Raw genomic sequence first — 26203 nt, 5'->3', positions numbered from 1 at the left:
GAACTATTAGTGGATTTTATTATTGTTTTAAAATGATCTACAGAAGATGCAACTCTGTTCTGCCTGTACCTAAAGCAGACTGCTTCGACCATCATGCCTTTGTCATGCCGTAGCAATAAAGTGAGCTTCAGATAAAGCTGAATTTATTCAGTTGAAGAGACAGTCCATTATTCTACGATGTTCGTGATTAAATGTCCTTTTAAAACAAAATAATGATGATGGGAAACAAATTTTTCTAATGTCTTCATTTGTTAAATTTTAATAAGTTTATCATTATGTCTATTCCCAAAGTGGGTTTTGTTACTATTGTTTATTGCTTAGTTTTTTTTTTTTGTTTTTTTTTTTTTGAAATGTTCCAGGTCTGTGAAATCCCAAATCTGATGACAGCTTGACAAAAATTATCAAGAGAACAACTTGACTTAATGGGGAGTGCACAGTGTTTTTTGGCTTAGAGCAATGGCTCTCGAATAAGTGTGGTACTCTAAACCAACAGCGACAGCATTAACTGGGAACTTCTTAGAATGCAAATTCTCAGGCCCTATCTCATATCTACTGAACTAGACATTCTGGAGTAGAGCCCAGCAATCTGTATTTTTAAAAAGCCCAGCCGCACATGGTGGCTCATGCTTGTAATCTCAACACTTTGAGAGGCCAAGATGGGAAGACTGCTTGATTCCAGGAGTTCTAGAGCAGCCTGGGCAACACAGGGAGATCCTGTCTCTACAATAAAATAAAATAATAAAATAAAATTAGCCGGGCATGATGGTGCATGCCTGTGGTCCCAGCTACTAGGAAGGCTAAGGGGGGATCACTTGAGCCTGGGAGGTCAAGGCTGCAATGACCTGTGATCATGTCACTGCATTCCAGCCTGGCTGACAGAGTGAGACCCTGTCTCAAAAAATATATATTTTTTTAATTTAAAAAGTCCTCCAGGGAATTCTGCTACTGTTTGAGAACCGTTTCCTAGGGAATAGGCAGAGAAGATGCAAAAAGTGCTGAGATAAAATGCCTGGAGATTCTTAAATGCCCCCTTTAAGGTCACTTTTAGTCCAATGATTCTATGTCTATTTGTTTTATATGGATTTTCCATAGTTATTCATTAACCAATTTATCCAAAATAAATTAATCTAAAATAATCCTAGCGTCTTCAGTGAATGATTTTATAAGTGCCTATATAAAGTGGGATAAATAATAGTAAATATAGTCCTTAAGTTATTAAGCTTGTTGCTTTTTAGATTCAGAAGGCAGCCCATCTGAAGAAAGATGGAGCTGGGACTGTACTTGAGAAACGGAAAGATCTATGAACCTGTAACTCCCTCTGAATCTAGCAATGAACATATGTCCCACTATGACAGGATATAGGAGGGAACATGAAATTGCTCCTTATCCAAGATACCTTTACTTGAGAAAACAGCAAATGCTGATGAAATACTAATTGGGCTATAAAGAATTACACTTTGATAGCTTAATGCCTCTTATATTTTCATGATGCTTTTAAGACGAATGTAGAGATTTCTGAAATATCAGGTTTGAGAATGAAGAAAATAAATCCATGCAAACTATCTGCTTTCCACATGCACATATTTCAGGTTTTACTTGAATAAACAGCAGTGAAAAAAGATGGTGGTGGAAGTGGCCTTCTTAATTGATACATAACAATTATTCACATTTTTGGGATGCTGTAGTAGACTTTTCTGGCAACTGGCAGGTGGAGGGAATAGTGAGATGTTGTACTTGAAAGGGGCTCACTCTCATCAGGTCATTTGACATTTCAGCCATATAAAAAAAAAGAGAGCGGGGATGAAGGTACACTGTCCCCATTCATGATATATTCCCCCATGCATTTACTCAACAAACTAAAAGCCTGCAATATGCGAGCACCTGGAGATAAAAGTCCATGATAACCCTGGGCCCTCAAAACACTTACACAACCCACAGGGAGAGACAAGACTTGGTCCCCTGTACAACTCTGAGCCACATGACCATGCTAAAAGGTAAGTGCGGATTTGATGAGCCTGAAGATAACTATTTTAAGCTGCAGGAGACCCTGGGCCTCTGCCCTTGTTAGCCTCAGCATTCATTCAATGCATACAAATGCATACATATCTCAGGCCTCTTCTCCTCTCTGGGACCGCAAATGGCAGCCTCAACACTGACTTCCCCCCAAAAATCTGGGTAATCAATCAGGTCATGGTTGGCTCCTTCCAGAGAAGCCAAAGATTCCCTCATTCAGAGACTGGAACTCCCATGGAAGTGTAACAACCCTTGGCTACAGATCCCTTCAAAGTTAAGAAGCTGCTGCTGTTTTCAACTCGCAGTAAGTCCTGAAAGCAAATCAATCCCTTTGCTGGCCTACTCACAGGGTCTAGGCTTTCCTCAAAAGCAGAACCAAAAATGACTTCTAAAGAGTCTGCTGTATGTCTTCTTTTGAGAACTGTCTGTTCATGTCCTGTGGACACTTCTTAATGGAGTTTTGTTTTGTTTTGGTAAATTTAAGTTCCTTCTAAATGCTGGATATTAGAACTTTGTCAGATGCATAGTTGGCAAAACTTTTCTCCCATTCTGTAGGTTGTCTGTTTACTATGTTGATAGGTTGTTTTACAAGTTAAAAAAAGTCTGGTGTGCTCTCAACTCACTGGGACAGTGGTTTCTAAATGCCAGTTTAACTATCAGCCGTATCAGAATATCAGAATCACCTGCAGCATGAAATACAGTAGGGCCCCCTTATAAGTGGGGAATATGTTCCAGTTCCCCCAGTGGATGCCTAAAACCACAGATAGAACTGAACTCCATCTATACTATGTTTCTCCATATATATAAGTTTAATTTATAAATTAGGCACAGTAAGAGATTAACAATAACATCACATAATTATAACAATATACTGTAATATTTCATCATATACTCAGAATGGCATACAATTTAAAACTTATAAATTGTTTATTTCTGGATTTTTCCATTTGATATTTTTGGACTATGGTTCACCACAGGTAACTGAAACCCTGGAAAGTGAAACCATGAATAAGGGGGCACTACTCTATAGATACAAGAAGCTCATACCAGACCTATTTAACCAGAATCTTCTATAATAGGGCTCTAGGCTTACATAGTTTAAAAAAAAAAAAAACTCTGTCAGTGATTTTAATGTATGCCATTCATTGGGAACCACTGCACTAGGACAGTAGTTCCCAAATTTTATGGGCATCAGAAGCACCTGGAGGGTTTATTAAAGCACAGACTCCTGGGTTGAATCCCCAGAATTTCTGAGTCAGCTGGCCTACGGTGGAGCTGGGGAATTTCATTTCTCGTAAGTTCTCAGGTAAGGCAGATGTTCTAGAGAAGGAGAGGACGTGTAAGAATCACCACACTAGGGATCAAATGGGGCCAGTTCTATTGGAAACCTGTTTACTAGATAAATGCTTCTTGTTGACCACCTGGGGAAGATACTCCTATTTACCTACCCAACATTCATTCTCTCTTTCTTCCTTCTAACAGTATCTTGATTTCTGCTAGACAGAGCAATGTTCCCAACTAACAGAACTACATTTACTCACTTCCTTTCTAAAAACGGGTGGCCACAGGACTAAATCTCAACCAAAAAAAAAAAAAAATCATAACCAGAAGGTGTTGGGTGGAGGGTTCTGGTTTTCAGAAAAGCTTAAAGGTGGATGAGGGAGGACGTGTTAGCTCAGCTGGTATTCTTTGCCTTTTGCCCTCACTCTTCTTCTTTATATCTGGAAAAAAGAGGTGATAACTCAAGTTCTGACAACCATTCTGTGGCAAAAAGCACATACTAAAGATGATGGCAGTACCAAGGACAAGGAGACTGGGTGATTGATGGTATTATGGAGCGGCCGTACCAGCCCCACATGCCTACCTTCAGATCTCAAATTACAGGGCAGAAAAGTAAAAGTTCTAATTTTTAAAGATTATTTTACGATCTCTATTTACTAGTGACCAGAAAATTAATTATTAATTTGTCACACCCCAACCCAACAACATGGAGACCATTCTATTCACTTCTTTTCTCCCATCCTGCTATTCTCACATGGCTCTGAGATTCTTCTTCCCTTTCCCATTTCTAACTATTCCTATTCCTCCTTCAGAACTTCAGTATCGTTGTAAACTCCTTTGAAACTTGAATCTCTTCATAGGCCTCTTAGCCTTAAATGAAACTTGGACATCCCCTAAGGGCATCAATTCCTTGGGGTCCTCAGGCAAAGCATCTCTGGCCAGGAGGGTAGGGGTAGTTCTATCCTTTGCCCCAGTGCTACTTTAAGACCTCCTCCCCTCATATATGAGCTCCTGACTCTTTGAGGCTTTATGCCATCTGGCTAAATCTTTTCTCCTTGCCGCTGTCACATCTTTCTTTGGTTCACTTTTGGCTCACTTCCTTTGGTTCACTTCCCCCATTTGTGAAAGACTTCAGACTTTGAGTCACCATTTTCCTCTCCACCCTGCCTCCTCGCCGTGATCCTAGGTGATTTCAGTGCCACTCAACATGAAAGCTTCTCTCAGTTCCTAAAATTACATATCTCTAGTGACTGATACCAATCTCTACTCCACACTGGCTACTTCTTTCCATGGCCATACCCTGAACCATGTCATCCATTACCATGGAAAGCTCCACGTCTGAAATGTACCATGACCCAGCTCCCTCCCTGTTATTTCTGGGATCTCTGTAGGTACCTCAGAGGAGCATTCCGTTTCTTGGCCCATCTACTTTCTTCTCCCTTTCTTCAAGCACCTCCTGCCATCACATCTTTGTTTGTTTATGACTTCAACCACTGTTGCTAACATCCTCAATTCTCTTTCCTCATTGTACCCTCCTGTAAAAACTTCACCCCTGGGTCAAACTGTGCAGAAAATAATACCATAATACATGTAATCTCCTAAATCAATTGTAAATACAACCCATAAATATATATTCTGTGGTCAGCACTTTCTCCACAGCCACTTCAAACCTTATCTACTGTTATTCAAGATTCCTGGTGCCAGATGTTTTGGAAATTACAATAATCCGGAATACACAGTATACATTATATAATAGCCCAAGGGGTCTGGGAAGTCACTCAACATCAAATACATTAATATTTTTGCAGCAAGATGAATAGTCACATTAAATAGGTTAAATAAAAATGATACACTTTGAATGTTTTGTCAAGCTACTGAAAAAAATTGTTTAATGATATACAGCTTGATATAAGATCAGGTTAGGCTTTACCATTAAACTATGAAAAAACTTTTGTTTGCAGACATTTTTCAGTTTTTTGATTTTGGTATCACAGATAAAGGTAGTACTATCATGTTTGCTTGGGGACAGGCGTTAATCTGGATTCATTACCACAGGTTACCCTTCACATCCAATTCGTCTCTGAGAATGTCTGTTCTACCCCACTAAAGGTCTTTTGAAGCTCACTGCCTCTGGCTATCCCTTCTGCCATAGTAATTCAGGCAACCAGAATTTTCTCCTGATTTACCTTAATAGACTTCTACCTAGTCTTTGTCCCCTTAGACTCCACCCTTCTGTTTTCCCTGCCCCACCCCAGGCCCCGTTGATCTGTTCTCTACACTGCAGCCAGAGTGATCTCTATAACACAGATATGATTGTGCTATTCCCCTGTGTAAAGCACTTATTTGGATACCTAATGCCCTCAAGATAAAGTTCAGATGTCTTAATATGATTTTACAAGGCCCCTGCTGACTTCTCCAGCTTTATCTCGTCATTTTCCACCTCCTAGTCAAAGCCCCAGTCTTGATGCACTATTCTTAGATCTCAAAGAGAAAGCTGTTTGCTTTTGTATTTGTACAAGTTGTTCCCTTTGACAATGTACCAGTAAAAATCACAACTCTTCTTCCTTCAAGATAGAAACGAAAACTAAAGATAAATTATGAGTGTCAGTACGTGCAGGGGCCTGCGTTAATCATGGCCAAGAAGTTGGGGCCTGTCCAATCATCTTAGTCACCATGCACCTATGTTTATTTCTTGATTCGTTATTTTACCCCCAGTGTACTAGAATAAGAATCCATGCAGAATAATTATGTATCCAAATTAAGATTTGTTTTGATCAACTACTTATGAAACTGACTTTGCAAAGCTTATGACAGTGAGAGAAGTCTAACATGGCTGACTCCATCTTGCTTCTAGCCTCACAGGCTGGCTGTCTTCACTCATTCCTGGATGTCAGCCAAGCTCACCATGAGAGGAATTTAGTCTGTAGTTTAACTTCAGTTCCTTCCTGGCTCAGGAAAACTACCTTTGTAAAACTAATGAAAAGCCACAAGATTAAGATTATGGGAGAGGCCTGAACTCTGCTAAAATGTAGATGTCATTTCTATAATGCTTTACTTCTCAGGGTTCATGTGGCCAAAGGTCACAAGATTTGTGATTTCCCCAGTTGATCCTATAGGTAACATCACTATTGTAAAACCTAAGACTTGTCTTTTGAGATGATTTTTAGATGTTCATTCTGGCAACCAATGGACCTCACCTGGACTCTGACTCATGACTCAGCTGATCCTGTGGCCCCACCCAGAGGCAGATTCAGGACAAGAGGACCATTTTCTACACCTCTATAATTTCATCTCCAGTCAGTCAGCAGTACCCATTCCCTAACCCTTGGCCACCAAATTGTCCATAAAAACCTTCATCTTTGATCCTCTGGGGAGACTGGTTTGAGTAATAACTCCATCTCCCATGTGGTTGGCCTTTTGTCAGTTAAACTACTAACTTCAATGCTGCAGTCTCGGTGAATTGATTTTGGCTGTGCAGGGGGCAGAAAGAACCCATTGGGCAATTACACTTATACACACAATGAAATATTTTATATGCTTCTTAAAATTTTATAATCACAAAAGTGATATCACCAAGGAAAAAAAAAAAAACAGGAAAGACCCATGTTTTCATCACCCTGTAAAATATTTGCTGTACATGCCTGTCTCCTGAAAGGCAGGAGAGGATCCTCTGTGAGGATAAGAGCCACATGTATTCTGTTTACTGGTATGTCCCCAGTGAAGTGTTTTAATGTTTAATAAATATAAATACAGTCCAGGCATGGTGATTCTTGCCTGTAATCCCAGCAAGTTGAGAGGCTGAGGCTGGAGGATTGCTTGAAACCAGGAGTTCAAGACCAGCCTGGGCAACATGATGAGACCCCCATCTTTACAAAAAAAAAATTATCTGGGCATGGTGGCACAGCCTATAGTCCCAGCCTCTCGGGAGGCTGAGGCTGGAGGATTGCTTGAGCCCAGGAGGTGAAGGCTGCAGTGAGCCATGATCACAATACTGCAATCCAGCCTGGGATTGCAGGAGACAGAATGAGACCCTGTCTCAAAATAATAATAAAGTACCTAAATGAATGACTGACCTATCATTTTGGTATACAGAATTAAAATTCAAACATACTTGAATTTTCTACCATATACCCATTCAGCAACATTGAGGTTTTCAATTTCAGTAAATGCAAAGTTTTGGCTGTTCCTGTATGAGAAAATCAGAAAATGAAGGTCCTTGGAAAAGACCACAGGTATAGAGGTAAAGTGAAAGGCAAATAGGTAGATATTTTTCCCCCTCATACAATGATTCCCAAAGATATGTTTTTCAACAAATCCTGGGGAAAGATGAAGTGAGGAGAAAGTAAAACTGACTTTCAGAAGTATCATTGGTGACATGGGTGAGATGACAACTAACACTGAAGTGGAGAAGAGGGGAGGCATACTCGAGGCTGAGTCATAACATCACAAAAGCATCATTCATTTTCATAGACAACGGGGAGCCAACAAATGACTTCTCCTGTGAGTAATATATGCCATACAGCAAAATAAATTTGTCAGTATCTTGTTAGAACTGTAGGTGGAAGCCATCTAGAAAAATTTCTGATGAGGAAAGGGATAAATGGATCAATTAAATTAGAATCTCTGCTTGTTATCTTTAAAGGTGTTAAGGTAATGAAAGTCAAGGAAAAATGTAGACACTGATCTAGATTGAAAGAGACTAAGGAGAAAACTAAATGCAATGCATGGTCCTCACCTCGATCCTTTTGCTATCAAAGAACCTTATTGAGACAAGTGAAATCTGAATGGAGTCTAAGGATTAGTTGGTGGTAATAAATCAATGTTAATTGCCTTATTTCGAAGCTTATAATGTGATTACATTTAAAAAAATGCTCTTTTATGTTAAAAAGACACACTAAAGGATTCAGAAGTATGCCCATCATGTTGTGATGACTTACTCTCAAATGTTTGTGAAAAAAAGTTTATTGTATTGTACCTGCGACTTTTCTAAAAGTTTAAAATTGTCTTAAAAGTGGCTCACACTTGTAATTTAGCACTTTGGGAGGCCAATGCGAGCTGATCACAAGGTCAGGAGATTGGCACCAACCTGGCTAACACAGTGAAACTCTGTCTCTATTAAAAATACAAAAAATTAGCTGGGCGTGGTGACACGCACCTGTAGTCCCAGCTACTCGGTAGGTTGAGGCAGAAGAATCGCTTGAACCTAGGACGCAGAGGTTGCAGTAAGCCGAGATCGCACCACTGCACTCTAGCCCGGGTGACAGAGTGAGACTCAGTCTCAAAAAAAAAAAAAGAAAATTAGAATCTCTGGGGGTAAGTCGGGACATCAGTATTTTAAAAACTGGCTAAGTGATTCCTATGTGCAACAAAGGCTAGGAAACACTATTATAGAGTCTTCATTATCATCATCAAAGAAGAAAGGTGACATACTTTTTTCACCGAGTGCAAAAAGCATGATTTATTTAACTAAACGCTTCCCTTTTCTTACTTTCAAAAACCACTTATTGAAGAGCTTTTATATGCCAGGAAAGAAAAATATCTCTTCCCTATGTGTACTCACAGTCTCACATGAGCAAACAGGCACTATGCTGTAATAGTAATAATAATATAACTATTATCATTTGTTGAGCAATTACTGTTTGCTAGGCACAATGCTATTTGATAGGGTAGGTACTGTTATCCTCATTTTATGGAGTGAGGACACTACGCAAGGTGAGATGAGTAACTTACCCAGGTGTACAGAGCTATTTTGGCTCGGCTACACCACTACAGTATAGGAAGGCAAAGCACTATGAAAAACACAAATATGGACTGATGGAGACTATGGGTGCCATGGAAGGTTTCTTAGATGAGGGAAGGCAGGATGTATCTGTAGACATGCATATTATTTCCATTTTTAATGACCACAAATACTCTTTCCACGAACATCTGTGCAGATAACTTTCCATTTTGTAGTCCTGCCACTCTCTTCCTTTGCTTAGATTCTAGGAAGTAGAATTCTGGGACAAAAATTTTAGAAAAACTCTAAGGCTTTCAATATTTTTTGCCCATAGTTGTCACCAGCTATATGAGAGTATCTACTTTACTGTAGCATTGCCAGCAGTGGGCATTATTACTTCAAAAACTCTTTGCCATTAATAGAAAAACCAGTATTTCTTTGATTACTCAGCTGAACATTTTCCTATCAATGCTGTCTTTAACACACAAATTTAAGATCTTTGTAGTTATAGCCATCAGGGTAGAAGAGAACATTAACACTGAAAGAACATTCTAAAATATCTCATAAATGTCATAATTTATGCCTACCATCACAAAATCAACTGGGTCACAATTAGCAATATTCAAAGATAACAAATTTCTATGTTCCTGCTAAGATATTTGACCTCTCAAACTTCCTATGAGCTCTAGGAAAACAGTAGAAATGAATTGTTTGATCCTATCACAATCCAGCAAGTAAAACATGTTCTATAATTGTTTGCTATAAAAATAAATAAAATCATGAAAAATAACAAAATATAAATGGAAGACATACTTTCTGAGCTCTATGTTCATGACACATTGCTCAGTAAACATCACATTAGGGAAAGATTAAAGAGAAGTAGCATGTTCCCCTCTTTCTCTTCCTGCCATATAAATAGGATAACAACATATTCCAGTTTGCCTGTGATAGTTCTGGTTTATGCCTCTTGTCCTAACATCTTGTCTGATTAGAGCTGCCTTTCAAAGGGTGTTTAATTAGGCAATAAATTTTATGGTCACTGCATCTAAAGGATGTTTCCTTAATGAAGAGCTGATCTTAGGAACAAAGTACTCACTAACCAGACAACTTGTCTTTTTGTCACTTGGATTTTCACTTTGAAGACTTACAGGCAGATACCTCATTTGGCCTTTACATGTTTTCATAATATCTTACCATCTGAAGCCAAATAATAATCTGAAAATAGTAAATTGCTAAGGGCATCCTTGACTATATCAGCACTCTTTATTTCATTTTATTGATAAAAGAAGTGAGGCATGGAAAGAAATTGTGACTTATTCAAGGTCACATCAAGTAAAATCATCAGCCATACGAGGGGAAGCTATTGAAGCTCTAACTTTTGATTTTTGATTCTCTAAACCACAGTCATTAACATGCAATGAAATCTCCAGTGTAGTGTATCAGAAAAATTTCAATCATTTAGTAAGTGGCTTTCCAAACTGCAGGCAGTAATAATCTATTTCAAACAATATGAGCAAAATCATAGGCATACCTTAGTTAATATTTTTTCCTTTTTCTTTTTTTTTTACTCAGGCCCTCTTGGATAATATTTTTTAATGGGTATACATTTCATGGTTAATAACATTTCATTTTCATTGAGTAAAAGCCTCTGTTCAAACCTAGTTGATAGGTACAAGCTATCAGAAGGTGAGGAAATATTTATAAAATAAGTGAAAATTTAAAATAAATATTTAATTTTTGGTTATTAAAAATAAAGCTTGCTCCATTTTTACATTTCACAAATATGTCTACATTTCATAAAAAGATGCATAATAGGTAAGATTTTACAAATATCTTGGATTATATCAGAAAATATTAATGGCACTAATGAAGTCACTTTCTATAACAACAAAGAAATCTAGGGATAAATTTAATAGACTATGACTAAGAATCATATAAAAAAAAAGTGACTCTGCTGCTTGCATAAAAGGAGAGGCATAACATATATTGAGCTGGAGAAACTCACTACTACGGATATGTCATTTCCATATAATTTATAAACATATTGTAATGTCACTCAAGGTCCCATTTGCATCTTGTAGAGGTGGAGTAAAGACCTTGGTATAAAGTCATTTAAAGTTCATTTGGAGGTTGGCCAGGTGTGGTGGCTCATGCCTGTAATCCCAGCACTTTGGGAAGCTGAGGTGGGCAGATCACCTGAGGTCAGGAGTTCGAGACCAGCCTGGCCAATATAGTAAAACCTCATCTCTACTAAAAATACAAGAATTTAGCTGGGCATGGTGGCACACACCTGTAATCCCAGCTACACAGGAGGCTGAGGCAAAAGAATCACTTGAACTCAGGAGACAGAGGTTGCAGTGAGCTGAGATCGCACCACTGTACTATAGCCTGGGCAACAGAGCGAGACTCCCTCTCAAAAAATAAATAAATTAAAAAAATAAAGTTCATTTGGAGGAATACATTTTAGAACACTTTTGTAAAGCATAAATAAGCTACAATAATAAAAACAACATTTTGCTGGCACAGATCAATGGAGTAAAATGGGAAGTTTAGAAACAGGCAAAGGTGTAATGTAAGTATTTAATAAATGAGAAAGACCAATTAAAGGATGGAAGAATTTAACCCATTTAGCCATGGATTTAGCCATTTAAATAAATTGTTTACTGTTAATAAACAATATTGTGATAGCTGGCTAAATTCATACCTCACACTATACATCTAATAAATTCCAGGTGGATTGAATATTTCAATGTATGAAAATGAGAACAAAATATTTCAGGAAGGCTTTTCTATGTAAAACTTCCAGGACATAATTTTTTTAAAAAGATTAATAGATTTGATCACATACAAAATACTCATTAAAATAAATATGTATTAAGGATATCAACCATTTTTCTGTCATTTATAACATAATCACTTAAATTGATTATTTCTTTTTAAATTTCATTTAGCTTATTTTGACACAAAAAATTAAAAATATATAAGAAGTTTAAAAAATAAAATTTCTATGTAAAGTTTTCTTCTTGGCTCTTGGCCTACAAATGACTTTCTTAACCCTAAACCAGAACCATTTTCACTTATATTTTCTCGGAATTCTGTCATTGTTTCTTGTTTTATGTTAATTTAAAAGATGAGCAGTCAAATATGGCTCTGTCTCATATTAGTTGTCTGGTTTGGGGATGTTACTTAACCTGAGTCTTAATTTTAGTTTCCTAAAAAAACACATACAATGAATGGAGTTGCTGTGGCAATTAAAAGAAATAATTTATACAACACATGTGTCATCATAGAATCTGGTTAATAACAGTGCCCAAAATGTTAGCTATCACTTTTAGTGCTATTGTTACAGTGGGTAGATAGTCGGGTATGAGCATGGCAGGAAAGGGCTTCCCTATCTCACACCAGGAGTGTCGGGAGACCATCAGGTGATGGTCAGGTGGTTGTTAACGGTCTCGCTGAAGTAATAATTGGTCACAGCTGGCACCAGGGAAAGGCCGTCTCCTAATAGATAGAAAACACCTAAAACTGGTGATGAGTGGCTTCCCAGTAAGATCTCAGGAGCTGGGTGAGTCGGCAGAAGTAACGCAAGACCCCGGAGGTATGCCAACACATAAAAACCCCAAGTCAAAAGGTCAAGCCACACACTTGTCTTTCAAGTCACCTGCTTGGCCCTTTTCCAAGTGTACTTTCCTTTCTTTTGTTCCTGCTGTAAAGTTTCTAAGTAAACTTTCACTCCTGCTCTAAAACTTGCCTGGGTCTCTCTTTCCACCTTATGCCTCCTTGGTTGAATTCTTTCTTCTGAAAAGGCAAGTACTGAGGTTGCTGCAGACCCATATGAATTTGCCATGGATAACACTATCACACTGTATATTACACTCCTCCCCATGCTTTTTAGAGACAAAGTCTTGCTATGATGTCCAGGCTGCAGTGCAGGCGCTATTCACAAACACAATCATAGCACAATATGGCCTCGAACTCCTGGCCTCAAGCAATCCTCCCACTTCAGGCTCGCAAGTAGCTGGGACTCTAGGTGCATGCCACTAAGCTTGGCTGGGCTTTTTAATTTCATTGGAAAACAGGTGACCCTTGAACAGTGTGGAGAGAAGGGGTACCTACCCCCTGCACAGTAGAAAAATCTACATATAACTTTTGACTCCCCAAAAACTTAACTACTAATGCTGTTGATTGGGAGCTTCACTGATAACATAAAAAGTCAATATACTTACAAATAGACTAGTATCTACATATATTTTATGCCTTCATAACGTACCTTTTTTTCTTATTTTTTTGATATTTCTATGCTACAAAGCTCATCTATGAGTTGTTTTCAAATTGTCACAAATCTCCAAAAACCTTTCTAATATATTTATTGAATAAATGAGTATATAAGTGGATCAGCACAGTTCAAACATTGTTCAAGGGTCAACTGTATGTATTTTAATGACCAACAATTTATGGTGATGGTATAGTCACCTGATTTAAAAACAAATTTCACATAATTTAATTATTTTAAAATCATAATGTATGCCAACTAGAAAAAAAATCTTAATTCTTTGAAGGCAGCACAGCATGGTACAATTTGGTCTTTTAAAGTTACAGTCCAAAATCATCAGGCGGCCAAGTAAGAGAGTCTTCCAAGAATATTAAACATTTTTTTACACATCAGAATTGCTAATTTATGAGCTTGAAATATAAATAGGATGTTTACCTTCTTTATCTTACCTCTAATAGGCCATCCTCTGGCAGATCAGTACAGTGAACAGCATTCTGGATCTTAGTTTTACCGAAGATTGCTCTGAGAGTTCCGGGGCGTAAATGCCGGGCAATTTCCTATTAAATAGATATTCACAAATAGATTAAAGTTAGTCATATGGTATAAATAAGAAAAACACTAGCTATATGAAACACTAACTTATTTATGAAATACATGTTATATATAGATGGTGCTAATTTTTCCTAGAAATAGCATAAATGTACCAAAAAAACCACGTATGTACAAAAACAAAAACGTTGAGCACTGAGAATTTTCAGTTCACTCAAGGGTTTTTCTGTAGCCCAATGTAAAATCTGCTGTCATCTACATATGGGGGGAAAATAATAATTACATTTCTTTTTACCAATAAATTATGGGAATCACACAAAATGTGAAACTAGTTCATTATGGTGAAAGACTTGTATTTTACAAAGACAGTAGAGATCTTAACAACTTTCATTTAAAATGAACCAATCTGATAGTATTGATTTCAAAAGATTTTTTACAAATGTTAGTTGTATCAACTTAGTGGTAGTTCATCTTAAGGGGGAAAAAATCGTCACAAACAGCCCTGAATTTAATGAGGTTTAGAGAGAGGCAAGGGAATGATAACCATGTACAAAAAATATTTAAGACAGACAGGAAGAGAGGACCTAGGGGATAAAGAGGTAACAGACAATGAAAAGGTGAATCAATAAATCTGAACTTCTGGGGGATGCGATAATTACTGAGATCAGTATGTTAGAGGACGGGAGCTGGAAATTTAAAAGACAGTTGAGATGGAGATTACTGTGGGTGGGAGAAGAGGGGGCTACAGTGATTGATAATGATCAGTTTTAAGGCATAACCATGGCTGAGGTTAGTTTGAGGGCGAGAATGTTAAAAGAAAGAAAAGCAACAGATTGAGAGGCCAAGGTATTAAATCTTGAGCACTGAGAATTTTCAGTTCACTCAAGGGTTTTTCTGTGGCCCAGTGTAAAGTCTGCTGTCATCTACATGTGGGGGAAAATAATAATTGCATTGCTTTTTATCAATAGATTATGGGAATAACACAAAATGTGAAATTTCATAGAGGATATAGAAAGAATCATTCTTCAAATCATAGAAAGAATCATTCTTCAAAAAGAATCATGACGGGTATAGCTTAGGGTGAAAGATTCTGAGCAGCATTCACATTTGTGTTTCCATCACTTAAGGATGTTTTAAAGGCATGTATTTATTTAATTACTTAAGTTTTATTTCCCAGGTTTCCATCAAATGTCAGCTATAAATGTATTATGTTTAGGAAAAACATTTTGATAAAGTAGAAAATAAGGATATCTTTACATGTTATTTTGTATTTATTACTTTCATTCTGTTCTCCATAATTTTTTTAGCAAGTAAGTATACAATATTAAAGACCTACTCAGCCGGGCATGGTGGCTCACGCCTGTAATACCAGCACTTTCAGAGGTGGAAATGGGTGGATCATTTGAGGTCAGGAGTTGGAGACCAGCCTGGCCAACACAGTGAAGCCCTGTCTCAACATGCTGAAACCCCGTCTCTGTAAAAATTAGCTAGGCTTGGTGGTGCATGTCTGTAATCCCAGAAACTCAGGAGGCTGAGGCAGGAGAATCACTTGAACCAACTCTGAAGTGGAGCTATGTTGGCAAAAAGTTTAGTGGTTGTGGCCTTAGGGTCTACACTTGTGGGGAAGTGAGGAAAACAGGATGGCCTCAGACAATCCTACACTCTGGAGCTGCAATGGCCCTTCAGAGTTGTCCTGAATTGAGACAAACGGGTCAGGCATTTATCCTCCAAAGTGATAAATTACTAGATGTGGGTCATTCCGGGGAAGGAGACATGACATTGGGCAAGGTAACTTTCTTCAGCAGAGGGCAATTCCTGGAGAGAGATTTTCTAGATTACTGTCAGCTCCTAACACTCCCAGCAGCTAAGGTATGAGCGTTTCCATTCTAAAGGGCAGAGGGACATCTGAGTGGCTCTCCACAGAACCACTATGCACATATATACATATATAGCACTTTGGACACTATGGCACTTCAGACTACTGCAATCTGATTACCATTCCCTTTAGGTAACTATTTTTGTTTTTCTTTCTGGAAGGTTTTGTACTATCTCTTTAGGCCTTTGTTATTTACCAGTCATTCTGTTCCCTACTCAATGGTTCAATTTAATCCAAGATACATATCTTCAGTCAGCTTCCACTATTTATTTTTCTCCTCAACTTTATCTTCTTGCCTTTATTTCCATAAGAAAGATGTTGAGATTTCTTGTGTTAACTTTTGTTTCTCTTTTACAGTTTCCATGTAATTATCTTTTCGTGTTATACTCTTGGAGAACAACTCCATTCGATCTGCTACCTCACTAATTTGCTTTTAACAAGGTTCACTGTGCTATTTTATTAATTTATTGCGTACTATAAAAACTTCAACAAATAGTTTTTTAATTTCCAGTATCTATACATTTTTTTTCCCATGGATCCAATATTCTCTTAAGTCTTTCTAAGGAAACTGACTCTCCTATTTTACAGTCTGTTTTTGTTAGCTCTATTAATTTGTTTTCTTTAGGTTTAGGTTTTTTTGGTTGAGTTTTGTGTCTTCTTTATGATATTGGAAAACTTCAAATGGTTGGTAATTCCTGGCTGTTTTTCTTTTTTGAGTTCTCTATTTGCTTGTCGTAGATGCCAAGGACATGCTGCTAGATGAGGTATTCTGGTTGCCTTTTTTTCAGAAGTGGGTACTACCACTTTTCCTGAGTGTCATTAGCTGCCTTCCCATTGCCCTGCCTCTTTAGCTCAAGCCCCACATTCGGTGCCTTAGGCTGTGGCTAAAAGTATCAGCTGCCTTCTGCTCAATGTAAGCAAGTGTGAAGGTGCTGATGTACTCTGCCACTCCTCATGTAACCCTCCAGCTAACCACCCTTCTTACAGTCCCATGCATCCACATGCCTGATGTGCAGCCCACCCAGCACCCCTACCCCTACCCCTTCTGGAGCAGTTCTCTGTTGCATGTTTTAGAGTGTCAGTTTCCCTGAACAACCCAATCCTATCTGCTTTGAGTCTTTTAAAGTTTATGGCCTGTAACAAAACTAAAAAAAAAGAAAACCCACAAAAACATATATATATATATGAGTATATGAGGTACTCTTTCTTGTTTTCCGGCATCATTGGAGATTTACTCTTTGAAACAACACAAAGTAAAACAGTAATTCCTGCAAATTCCTGTAAGAACTTGGGCAGCAAGGAGATGATGGGCACATATAGTCTTCTGCCATCTTGATGAAGTTTCATCTTACTGATAATCTCTATTTCTCCAACCCAACAAACCATCTTTAATTCATTTTTCATGCTGCTGTAATTTTGTACCTAAATGCCAATATGATTATGTTATTCACTTGCTCAAAAAAATCTTTGAAGGCTCATAATTGCCTATGGCTAAATGTCTAAACTCTTTAGTGTGGCATTCAAGGTCCTCCTGACTCTTGTCAAAATCTACCTCACTCACACCTGCCCTGAAAGCTTACACAACCCAATGAAAACACTGTTCCCTCCAAGAAAATAAAGCCTTCCCAATCAGAGTAATCCTTCCTTCTTCAACGTTCCTACAGTGGTTTACACTTCCAACATAGGCCGTCTTGATTTACAATTTATATAGTTGTTTTGTGAGCCGATTTTATTAAGATTCCATTAGATTTCAATCCCTGGACACAATATAAAACTTCCTTTATATTCTTTATCTCACTAACAAACACACAGTAAATGTTTGGTAAATATTTGTTGACTGACATAAAATGACAATACTTCTATTCAGAGTGCCAGGATGGAGTAGCAAATAAGAGCGGGGGCTATGGAAAAAGGCTCTCTGGATTTGAATTGTGCCTCTGCCACTTAATAGTTGTTTGACCACACCACATTATTTAATCTTCTGTGCTTGCTTTAATGTTCTTATTTGTAAAACAAGGATAAAATAGGATCTCTTTAAAGGAGATTAAGATAATTCTTAAAGAGATAAAAAGGCATATTTTGACAAATGTCAAAGATAATCTAACCAATATTATGTTATCTTTAAATAAACATATAACATCTCTTAAGAGTTTTAATCATCATAGTTTTAGAATAAAGGCATAAGTTTAGATTAGATCATAATCTAATTATGACCTATTATTCATTAATAAACCTCAGAAAACATGAAGTATTTTTACTGATATAAAATGTTTTATTTAGGTAAATGATAACAATGAAACCTAAAGATATAAAATAATAGGTGTTTTCTTCATAGCTGCTCTTAAAAATCTAGGCTTTCATTTTAGATCCTCTTTAAAAAAATATTGATAAGTTAATTTTAGTTTTGATTAGTATAAAGTATCACGTATGCTTATAAAGTAAAAAATACTGAAATACTAAAAAATACAAAAGCACTAAAAGCGAGAGTGGAATAATAACAGCACATCCCTCCTGCGTTTCCTGATAGATTTCCCCTAATTTTTTCTAACAGATTTACATTCCTCTTGCTGCTTAAACTCTGGTGAAAACCATACTACATGCATATTCCCCCTCCCTTCAAGGAGCAGAAACAATTATCAGATCACAAAAGCAACACAAAGTACCAACATACAATTTCATCTAATACTATAAATAATTGTTATTGCTGTATTTATAAATGACAAGTTATGCTTAGAAAATCAGACTCATTACTTAGAGGGTGAGCAGTTGTTCAAACTCCATATAATTTCAGGCATATTCATCCTCCCCTAAAACCTTGCCTGCTGAGTCCCATCAAGTCAAATTCTTAGTTATGTTACAGCTCATCATAAGTACTAAAAATTCTGCTCACGTAATCCTGCAGTGGGAGGAAGAATTCTGGCTTATAGAATGACCTCTAAATCTAAGACATCAAAAAATGTACCAAATATAGAATGGTGATTGACAAAATACTGAAAACAAAGAAGAGAATGTTTATGTAATGATTCTATGGCGGTGTCATTGTAAAGAATGTCACTGTTTATTGAATAGTAGGTCTATCAAATTGATAAAATATGTCTGGACAAAGAATAAATTACTTTCATAATAAAGCCACTCAGTTTCAGCTCTCCACAATATAGAAAAGCTATCTAAGAATAAAAATGCCCTTCCATTTAAGAAACAAACTAGAAAAAGATTTTTGAAACTTACTATTTATAGAAAAATATCAACTATAGAATATATTCAGATACAGTCATGCATTGCTTAACAGCAGGGATATATTCTTTTTTTCCCCATTTATTTATTTTATTGCATTTTAGGTTTTGGGATACATGTGAAGAACATGCAAGATTGTTGCATAGGTACACACGTGGCAGTGTGATTTGCTGCCTTCCTCCCCATCACCTACATCTGGCATCTCTCCCCTTGCTATCTCTCCCCAGCTCCCCAACCCCCACCGTCCCTCTCCTATTTTCCCCCAGCTGACCCCAGTGTGTAGTGCTCCCCTCCCTGTGTCCATGTGCTCTCATTGTTCAACACCCACTTATGAGTGAGAACATGCGGTGTTTGATCTTCTGCTCTTCTGTCAGTTTGCTGAGAATGATGGTTTCCAGGTTCATCCATGTCCCTACAAAGGACACAAACTCATCATTTTTGATGGCTGCATAATATTCCATGGTGTATATGTGCCACATTTTCCCTGTCCAGTCTATCATCGATGGGCATTTGGGTTGGTTGCAGGTCTTTGCTATTGTAAACTGTGCTGCAATGAACATTCGTGTGCACGTGTCCTTATAGTAGAACACTTTATAATCCTTTGGATATATACCCAGTAATGGGATTGCTGGGTCAAATGGAATTTCTATTTCTAGGTCCTTGAGTAATCCCCACACTGTCTTCCACAATGGTTGAACTAATTTACACTCCCACCAACAGTGTAAAAGTGTTCCTACTTCTCCACATCCTCTCCAGCATCTGTTGTCTCCAGATTTTTTAATGATCACCATTCTAACTGGCGTGAGAGGGATATATTCTAAGAAATGCATCATTAGGTGATTTCCTCATTGTGTAAACATCGTAGAATGTACTTACACAAACTTAGATGATATATATAGCCTGCTTCACCTCTAGGGTATATAATTTGCTCTTAGGCTACAAACTTGTATAGCATGTTGCTATACTGAATACTGTAGGCAACTGTAATACAATGATAAATATTTGTGTATCTACACATATCTAAACAGAAAAGATACAGTAAAAATATGGTCAAAAATGATGTAGACCTATAGATGGCACTTACCATGAAAGGAGCTTGTAAGATTGGAAGCTGTTCTGGGTGAGTCAGTGAGTGAGTGGTGAGTGAGTGTGAGGGCCTAGGACATTACCGTACACTCCTGCAGACTTTATAAAACACTGTACACTTCAACTACACTAAATTTATAGAACTATTTTTATCTCAATAGTAAATTAACCTTAGCTTACTGTAATTAGTTCACTTTAGAAACTTTAATTTTTTTAACTTCTTGACTCTTTTGCAATAACATAGCTTAAAACACAAACACACTGTATGGGTATATAAAATATTTTCTTTCTTTACATCATTATTCTATAAACTGTTTCTACTTTTTAAGTATTTTCTTTTGAAACCTTTGTTAAAAATGAAGACATAAACACACACATTAGCCTAGGCTTACACATGGTCAGAATCATCAACATCATTGTTTTCCACCTCCATATCTTGTCCCACTGGAAGGTCTTTAGGGACAATAACACACAGAGCTGTCATCTCCTCTGATAAAATGCCTTGTTCCGGAATACCTCCTGAAGGACCTGCCTCAGGTGCTTCTACATTTAACTTTTTTTTTTTAAGAACTAGAGAAAGCATACTCTAAAACAATGATAAAAAAATATAGTAAATATGTAAACCAGTAACATAGTCATTTATTATCATTACCAAGTATTATATACTATACATAATTGTATATATTATACTTTGATACAACTGGCAGCACAGATTTTTTTATGCCAGCATCACCACAAACGTGATTAATGCATTGTGTGACTATGTCACAACAGGAATTTTTCAGCTCTATTATAATCTTATGGGATCAGCATCCTGTATGTAGTCAGATGTTGATGGAAATGTCATTATGCAGTGCATGCCTGTAATGAGCAGCATATGGTGGTTAATCACTAGGTCGCTGGCATAATTCCAGGAAAATCAAAGTATAAGGAAAAAAATATTCTGTAGACTATAGGATAACCATGTTAGCAATGGATAAATATTAAAAGAGGAACTAGTACAGCTGGAGTCCTGGTAACCCTAAAATAGCTGTGAAACAATGTTATAATCATTGCCCTCCTTTCACAGGCAATAAGGGTAATAAAACTTAGTATCAAATGCCAGTGAAGCCACCACCATAACTAAAACTACACATATTCTCATTTGTATCCATTACTGGTATTCTCCTGCAACAAATCTTATAATATTAAACAACACATGCTAACTGCTCTCCTTGACTCCTCTGGCACTTCAAAAATGTCTTGCTAAAACTGACCCATCAAACAGCTTTTCCCAATAGTACGCAACTTTGTACTAACTAAAACAGTTATGCAGTTTTATATTCCTGGGAGATAAGCAATGTCAGACTAATGCAAACTAAAACTAGGTAATGAAACATGGGGAAGGAATTGGAGGTAGAAAAGGAAGCCAGGGGAGAGACCCAGAGGCTACTTTCTGCTAAGTCTGAGGATCCTTCTAGAACCTAAGCATCAGCTTTAGAAAGAGTAACTGCAAAATTAACCTCAACTACTTATTTATATAATACTAATCTCATTGAATGAGCCACCTGCGGGTTCACGGAAAATACGCTTATTGGCACTGGAAAATACACGACTTGTTTATATATGAGGAATCATTAAAACATCTGGCTTGTGAACTATGACAGGCTTCACATCTCACTTTTCATTAGATAAAAATGAGCTGTAATGTAAGTTTATAGAACCTGAAGAGGGTCACAATTAAATGTTATTTCAGGTGAAATATTTAGACAATTCAATCCTCCCTTTTTCATTAGGTTTCAATAGACCACACAGCATTGTAACCATTGTCTCTTACTGTGCTGCTTGCCGTTTCAGCCAACAATAGGAACTGGCTGAAGTGAAAATGAAGTCTTATTTGACACAGGTGTTACTTTTAAAAGTAAAATAATGATATCTTGGTTGTCCTCTTTTTAAAAGAATTGGGCATTCTGCAGAAGGATGAGCTCAGCTAAAATATGAGAAAAGAATTGGGGATATGTCTTAACTCACTTTTATATAAATTACTTAGTATTTTAGCAACAACTACGAAGATTCACTTATATAAGTAAAATCTAATAACATAAACATTAGCATGGAGAGGTTTTTTGGTAAATATTTTCCTATTTCTTTTTGTTTTTCTAAATACATTTTAAGAGATTTAATGTCTGATGTATACTCACATTACTACTAATAAATTTAAGAGGCATTTTTTTTTAACACCATGGACCTGAAGGCAAGAGAGCCAGTCTTAATCTCTCCACACAAAAGAATCGTTCCACAATCTACTCCATCCAAACAAAATAATTACTATCTAGACTTTATCTACCATTTTAAAGAAACCTACAATTCAATGCTCAGAAAATTCCCCAGAGGAATAAAACAATGTAATAGCTAGGACCCACTCTTGGCACTTCTAACACCCAATTCTTACCAAGTCCTGTCAATACAACTACCGGTATATAGCCTGTATCTACTATATAAATGTATCAGTCTGCTTCTACATCTACTCTGGCACCATATTCTCCTGGCAGAGAATATTGGGTTTTTAGATTTTATACCTGCTGGTCTATCCAGTTTCCTAGATACCACTACTCCTAGTAAACATATTGTCCAAAAAGCAGTCAGAATAAGCTTTAAAAAAACATAAGTTGAATCACACCACTTCCGTGCCCAAGATCCTCTGATGCTTTCCTTCTTAAGAGAAAATGCAAAATTCTCAGGCTGGGCATGGTGGTTCATGCCTATAACCCCAGCTCTTTGGGAGGCCGAGATGGAGGGATCGCTTAAGGCCAGGTGTTCTAGATAACCTGGCCAACATAGCAAGACCCCATCTCTTAAAGAAAAAATTATCAACATGACCTATAGTCCTGCATGCTGTGGCTCCTGCTTACCTCCCCATCCTCACTTGAAATGATCTAGTCACATCAACCCCTTCCAACTTTTCAAAGGCACCAAGCTCTTTCCCACCTCAAGCATGAAAACACACACTATTTCCCTTGAGCAACTTGGCTCAGAAATTCTCTTCTCTTTCTTAAGAAGTTCATGTGCCTTTCAAATGGTTTACAATAAGCAACAGAAATCAGGCGTCACAGATTCTACAGAGTGACTCCCTCAATTCTTTATTCTATCCTCCTTCTAGATGGAAATTAGAAATCTAAAAATTACATTCCCCAGACACATTTTTGGCTGGAGTTCTTGCAATGTTGAAGTTCTAAATGAGATTTGGAAGACAGGACAAAGCAGAAGCCATTTTCCTGCTGATGTTGCTGCAGGCAGACAAGGTGGGAGACGCACGTGTTTGAGTAGTGGCAGACTCAATGCCTAAGTCGCTGCTATCATAGGAGCAGTGGAGGCAGCAGCAACTTGAGGATTCTAGGTATGGCAAGGTACTCTTGAAATCAATAGCGCCAGTGGCAACTCCTGACTTAGGGCCCCGCAACACTTAAGAAAGTAAGCTCGTAAATAGCGACTTCCTTGAATCGAACTCCTTTAAAAAGAAGTCCCTAGGTTGGTTTCTGTTTCTTGAGCTGAACTCCCAGTGATACTCCGAGGTTTCATCTTTCCTCCTCTCTGTTTTCCCTGTTCGCAACTAGTAAGTACCTTTTTGCCATCTGGCTTCCACCTTTACCACTCTATTGAAATGGCTCCCTCCAAAGTCACCTATAATCAATGAGACTTCTAAAAAAAGCTCTTTTCTTTTCTTTTTTCTTTTTTTTTTTTTTTTTCTTTTTCTTTTTTTGAGATGGAGTCTTGCTCTGTAATCCAGGCTGGAGTGGCACAATCTCAGCTCACTGCAACCTCCACCTCCTGGGTTCAAGCGATTCTCCTGCCTCAGTCTCCTGAGTAGCTGGGATTACAGGCATGTGCTGCCATGTCCGGCTAATTTTTGTATTTTTAGTAGAGATGGGGTTTTGCCATGTTGGCCAGGCTGGTCTTGAACTCCTGACTTCAGATAATCTGCCCACCTCTGCCTCCCAAGGTGCTGAGATTACAGGTGTGAGCCACTGCGCCTGGCCTAAAACCTCTTATATAAAAGTATCATCAGAAATAGTGGATCTAATATATGTGGCCAACAAACATGAAATAAAGCTCAGCATCACTGATCATTAGAGAAATACAAATCAAAACCACAATGAGATACCATCTCATACCAGTCAGAATGGCTGTTAATAAAAAGTCAAAAAACAACAGATGCTGGTGAGGTTGCAGAGAAAAAGGAATGCTTTTACACTGTTGGTGGGAGCATAAATTAGTTCAACCATTGTGGAAGACAATATGGTGATTCCTCGAAGACCTAGAGGCAGAAATACTGTTTGACCCAGCATTCCCATTACTGGGTATATACCCAAAGGAATATAAATTGTTCTTATTATAAAGACATATGCATGTGTATGTTCATTGCAGCACTATTCACAATAGTGAAGACATGGAATCAACCTAAATGCCCATCAGTGATAAACTGGATAAAGAAAATGTGGTGTATATGCAGTCATAAAAAGGAATTTGATCATGTCCTTTACAGGGACATGTATGGAGCTAGAGGCCATTATCCTTAACAAACTAATGCAGGAACAGGAAACCAAATACTCATTTATAAGTGAGAGATAAATGATGAAAACACGTGGACATATGGAGGGGAACAACCCACAATGGGGCCTGTCAGAGGCCCAGGGCTGGGAGAAGGGAGAAGATCAGGAAGAACAGCTAGTGGATGATGGATTTAATACCTGGGTGGTGGGATGATCTATGCAGCAAGCCACCATGGAACACATTTACCACATGTACCTGAACTTAAAAGCTGGAAAATAAAGAGGCTTGTCAGCCAAAAAAGAAACAGTGAGTCTAACAAATTGGTCTTAGTACAGCACAGGTATATCCAATTTATAAAACAACACAGAGAATTTTTATAAAATTTAGGTTTCTTTGTCCTAGAGTAGCAACATTAATCTCAGCAGTTAGTAGAAATATTCTGGTGCCTTCAAAGGCCTAGCTTCAGCTTATCAGGCTGAATTAAATGAGACAATGCCCATAAAATGTCTAATAGTGTCTGGCCAAACTGGAGGCATTTAGATACATTATCTTCATAATATTATAAATAAACTCATAGCTAACAACAAGGCACTTAAATTATACTTGTGTTTTCAAAAGGATGTACCATTTCACAGGAATCTCACAAATACCCCATTATGCTGACAAGGCAGACAGTTTTTGCCTTTTACAGATATGGATAACTTGATTTTATGGACAGCACTGAAGAAAGAGTATATCCAAAGATCCAACCACCTGGGGCAAACTCTCTTTGAAGGTTAATTTCCTAAACTGCCCCAGGTCCTCTATGATTCCCTTTAAAGCTACAGTAAGCAGCTAAGATTCCAGACCAAGGTGAGCATTTTTTGAAATCATCTAATCTTCTCTTATAATTACCAATAGCAATGTTGTCCAAAAGAAATGTAATGTGAGCTACGTATGTAATTTTCAATTGTCTAGTGGCCACATTAGTAATAAAATTAATTTTAAGAAAATAATGTAACCCTATATATTCAAAATGTTATTTCTGTAGGTAATTAATAAAAATTATTAGTGAGCTGCTTTACATTTTTAATTTGTGCTAAGTTTTTAAGTCCTGGGTGTATATTTTATTTACAATACACCTCAGTTAGAAGCAGCCATGTTTCAGGTGGCTAATGGCCACCATATTGGACAGTAGAGACATAGAGAATAGTAGCTCTCTCCTATGACTCAAGTTTAACTTCTCAGCAACATTCTATGTAAGGACTGAGCCAAGACTAATATCTGCAATATTAACTCCTCCTATACTAATGGAAACCTTGAACAGAAGCTTGAGGGCAGTCAATCTAGCCATGCTTCTCATGCTGCCATCCCAGGCTATAATCCTATCTCTCTCTCTCTCTCTCTCTCTCTCTCTCTCTCTTTATCTACCTATCCATCCATCCATCCATCTATCCATCCAACCCACTATAACTTATCATGTCTGTTGCCCACTTATCCTCCACAGCTGGCATTGCAAATGTTCACCATTATCATCAAGGCTTCATCCTCAATTACACATTTTCTCTCAGCAATTTTGTTTTCTGCTTCACAGAAAAAAAAATTGAGACTAATATCAAGAGATTAACCTCCCTCAAATTCCTACACACACACACACACACAC

The 26203-nt window shown here is 37.5% G+C and overlaps 1 protein-coding gene across 6 annotated transcripts in view; it reads right to left on the bottom strand.

Annotated features, from left to right (window-relative positions):
• Positions 1-26203, bottom strand: part of NME7 (NME/NM23 family member 7) — a 163312-nt gene that overhangs the window by 22697 nt on the left and 114412 nt on the right. For 4 of the 6 annotated variants that reach the window (XM_032291455.1, XM_032291451.1, XM_032291452.1 and 1 more), the window contains one exon: positions 13736-13843. In XM_032291455.1, coding sequence (XP_032147346.1) covers positions 13736-13843 — 108 coding nt within the window. Of the gene's footprint in view, positions 1-9176; positions 9294-13726; positions 13844-26203 lie in introns of those variants that run through there. The other 2 variants (XM_032291453.1, XM_032291454.1) reach the window with 2 other exon arrangements.

The sequence above is a fragment of the Sapajus apella genome, unplaced genomic scaffold (assembly GCF_009761245.1).
Source record: "Sapajus apella isolate SASKATOON/1434 unplaced genomic scaffold, GSC_monkey_1.0 scaffold25, whole genome shotgun sequence".
Taxonomy (NCBI): domain Eukaryota; kingdom Metazoa; phylum Chordata; class Mammalia; order Primates; family Cebidae; genus Sapajus; species Sapajus apella.
The sequence above is the reverse complement of the archived record's forward strand: the minus strand, read 5'-3'. Positions and strand labels throughout refer to the sequence as shown.